This window comes from Mandrillus leucophaeus, unplaced genomic scaffold (genome assembly GCF_000951045.1).
Source record: "Mandrillus leucophaeus isolate KB7577 unplaced genomic scaffold, Mleu.le_1.0 Scaffold13, whole genome shotgun sequence".
Lineage (NCBI taxonomy): Eukaryota > Metazoa > Chordata > Mammalia > Primates > Cercopithecidae > Mandrillus > Mandrillus leucophaeus.
The window spans coordinates 3,130,120-3,133,928 of record NW_012101254.1 but is presented as its reverse complement, the minus strand read 5'-3'; the positions used below and the strand labels follow the sequence as shown (position 1 = coordinate 3,133,928).

General features: G+C 44.4%; 1 protein-coding gene across 1 annotated transcript in view; it reads left to right on the top strand.

The window, feature by feature from the left end:
* PLB1 (phospholipase B1) overlaps positions 1-3,809 on the top strand; it is a 156,858-nt gene that overhangs the window by 55,536 nt on the left and 97,513 nt on the right. Inside the window, exon 17 of the mRNA XM_011972728.1 lies at positions 2,103-2,166. Coding sequence (XP_011828118.1) covers positions 2,103-2,166 — 64 coding nt within the window. The remainder of the gene's footprint in view (positions 1-2,102; positions 2,167-3,809) is intronic.

The window sequence follows — 3,809 nt, the reverse complement described above, 5'->3', positions numbered from 1 at the left end:
TTGTACCCAGCCATTCCATGTGGTTCTTAACGTCGGGAAACTCCTGCTGCCTCTAGGCATATGGAGGGCTGCCGTAGACCGCTGATGTTCAGTCAGGACAGGTTGGAGGAGGGAGAAGGATCCAGCATGTGGCCGTCCCCTGGGTGCCTAGAAGCAGGTCTCCCCCACAGTTTATCTTCAGAGCTGCCTCCGCAACCAGCATAGGGGTTTTACAGAGAGTGTGTACTGCCCAGCACCTCCTGTTCCCAATCTGTTGTGATGTAAGACAGATTCTTCTGACCCTTCCCAAATCTCTGAAAAATTCTTCTAAAATCATCTGAGAACTTCATCTGAAGAGAAAATTAAGGAAGAGCAGAGATACGTGGTGAGGGCTGAACCCAGACAGTATGGAACTCAAAAGCCCTTGAGTGGGTTCGCACTGGTAGGGGGCCCCTGACAGGCACTCATGCCTTGATCACTGCTTTTCTCAGGAGTCTCCCCATGAGACTTCCCGTGGAGACTAGGCAGGGCACCCTGCACTCCTCTGGGAAAGCAAGGAACACTCAAGGGTTGATGTCTTCTTTCCCAGAGAAGGGGGGACTGAGGTGGGCTGAGACAAATTTGGTCCTAGTGACATCCTTCCCTCCCTATTTTATGGAAAAGTGTGAGATTTACTCCAAATAGTGGAGGCAGACTTGATGGCCTGGGCTTCCACCCTGAGGGACACAGTGTGAGAGACTCGATTTCTCAACTTGACTCACACTAACCAGTATAGCAATGAGGGTAAACCTGAGACGCAGCATGGCACAATGAGGTAAAGTAACCAGCTCTCGGTTCAAATCCAGACTCTTCCACTTATGGGCTCTGTGTCAATGAGCAAGATACTTAACCTCTCTGTGCCTTAGTTTTTTAACCTGGAAAATAATGACAGTAATAGCCCTACCTTGTAGAATTATTAATAAATTGTCATAAGTCAGTAAGTATAAAGCACTTATAATAGAATCTAACATACATGAGTTCTATGTAAGTATTGCTATCATTATCATTGGATAAAAGCAGTGATACAATTCTTCAGGACACATTTATTAACTATCTGCTATATACCACTAGAATGCAAGCTCAGTGAGGCAGGAACTCAGGGTAGGCACCAATAACTATTTGTTGAATGAAAAAATGGATGGATAGGTGGATGGATGGATACCAGGTATGAGAGATTAAAATGTAAATAAAAAACAGGACTTGTCCCAAGGAACTCAGTCTGGTAGAGAAATGGACAAGTCAACAGGCAATTATAGCACAATGGTACTATAATAGGTACGGTAATGCGTGTTTTCATGGGGTATTCTGGGAACACAGAGGAAGAGAAACTAACCTAGACAGGAGAAAGTTGAAGAAGGCTTTCCAAAGGATGCCCATGACCTCAGTCTTGAAGGGTGACTAAGGCTGAGGCAGATCGATGGGAGGGTGAGCAAATAGAAGGAAGGAAAGGGAAAGGGGAGAGGGTAACTACTTGGGCAAAGGCATGGATGCAGGGAAATATGGAGACTTAGGTCAAGGGCTGGTGGTTTAGAATGTTTAGTGGCCTCTTAGGCCATGCTAGGGAGATTGGACTTTTTGCTGAAGTTAATACAGAGTAGTAGTGTATTTGTTCAACTAACAAATATTTGTTGAGCATCCACTATGCCAGGCACTGTTCCAGGCTCTGGGGACACAATAATCAACAACACAGATAAAAATCCCTGCCTTCACTGAGAACTTGGGCAGAGGAGTGACACATCATATCACATTGAGAACCACCACTCTGGGTAGATTCAGAGGGTGAGGAGCAAGTCTGTGGGACAGATGGCCATGACACTGGTGAATCATTGCAATATCCTGGCAAGAAATAACAAAAGCCTGAACTTAGGTGGAGGCAGAGGCACTGGAGCAGAGGGAACAGATTTGGGAGCACTTGGAAAAGATGTGGACAATTGGATATGAGTGTTGAAGGAGACGGAGAAATCTTAAAAGACATCAAAGTTTTACTTTATCTTAAATGATGTTTTCCAAAATAGAGGCCCCACTTACCCATTTCCAATTTAGCAAAATCCATTTTCCTTATTTCCCTGTGTGTCTCATTTCAGGTAAGAGAAGGAACAGAAATCAGATGTCCTGACAAGGACCCGTCCGATACGGTTCCCACCTCAGGTACACAGCTTGCACCCAGGGATTTTTAAATTCATTCGAGGCCTGAAATCATCCAAGTAAGGGCTTTCCACATAACCCGAAATACTCCCGAGTGGTTTCTCAGGGGCAATGGAAATAACTCTGTGTATTTGTAAGGCCATGCCTGTGTCTGATTATTCTTTAACTACAATGTGATATCATTATCAGAAAGCATTTACTGAGCAGTAACCCTGTGCCAGGCCATGTTCTGCAAAGAACCCAATGTTAGTTGTGTGAGTTGTCATGGTCCCTGCCTTGAAGCCTTGATGGGTGAATTTGTTCTCCAAAAGAGCAAAACTACCTTTAAGCAGAAAGCAAAAGTAGCCAGTCCATAGTCCCTGTCTGAGTCGCCTGCAGATTCACTCACACACAGAATGCACTCAAACACCACGCAGAGCAGGAAAGCACATCATCTTATGAACGTGCCATCTTCACTGCCTCCCAGTAGTTCTAAAATGTCTGTTGCTGGGTCATAAAATGGGATGTTCTAGGCAGTCATCAGCAACCTTCCCAAAGACGGTCTGCCTGAGGGCTGTACCTTTGCCTCCAGGCAAGGCAGCCTGGGGGTGATAGCTATGGGCCTGTAACCTTGGGAAGTCACAGCCATCTGGTGACCTGAGTGACTCAAAACATCAGCCTAGGAGCATCTGTAGCAGTGTTATAGATTCCCATGCTTGGTCCTAAAGGGGGACTCACATGTCCATTTATTTGTTCGTTTATTTACTCATTTGTGTGTTAGAGGATTGTTGAGTGCCTCCTTGCCTTCAGGAGTTTACATTCTAATTGATCTATTGCCTCTCATGGCCTCAGAATTGTAAAAAAACAGAAAATGAAGTTTGGGGATGTCATAGTGCCTAGCAAGAATCTTCCGGGGATGCAAATCTTTGTAGTCAGATTGTCTCCTTGTGCTGAGCATCAGGAGAGCAAATAAATGCTTGGCTGCCCTTCACACATGCCGTAGCTCTCCACGCTCCAACTAAGCCACATGGCTGGCAGGGAAGTTAAAAATATTCTAACCAAAACCTTGGTATATAACTGACACTTGTTTTAAGTTGCAGAAGAATGGAATAGGGGATACAGATCTTACATATACACATTTAGTCTTTATTTCCCCCCATACATGGTGCCAACTCATTCCTATTAGTTTACTAGCAAGATTTTATTAGCAGAAATAAATTATCAGCTTCATTTGTAGGCCCTCCTATGGTAAACACCCTTCCTCAAAAATAGATAGATTAGGTATAGATACAGATAGATGTGTGTTTATATAGATAGATGTGTGTGTATATAGGTGTATGTCTATAGATATATATATAGAGAGAGAGAAGGTTTTTATTTTTTGTTTGAGATAGAGTCTCACTCTGTTGCCCAGGCTGGAGTACAGTGGCATGACTGTGACTCACTGCAGCCTTGACCTCCTGGGCTCAAGTGATCCTCCTGCCTCAGCCTCCAAGTAGCTGGGACTATAGGCATGCATCACCATACCTGCCTTTTTATTTTTTTATTTTTTTATTTTTTTTATTTTAAGAGATGGGGTCTTACTGTTGCCCAGGCTGGTCTTGAACTCCCAGGCTCAGGAGATCCTCCAGCGCTGGGATTACAGGCATAAACCAGCTCACCTGGTC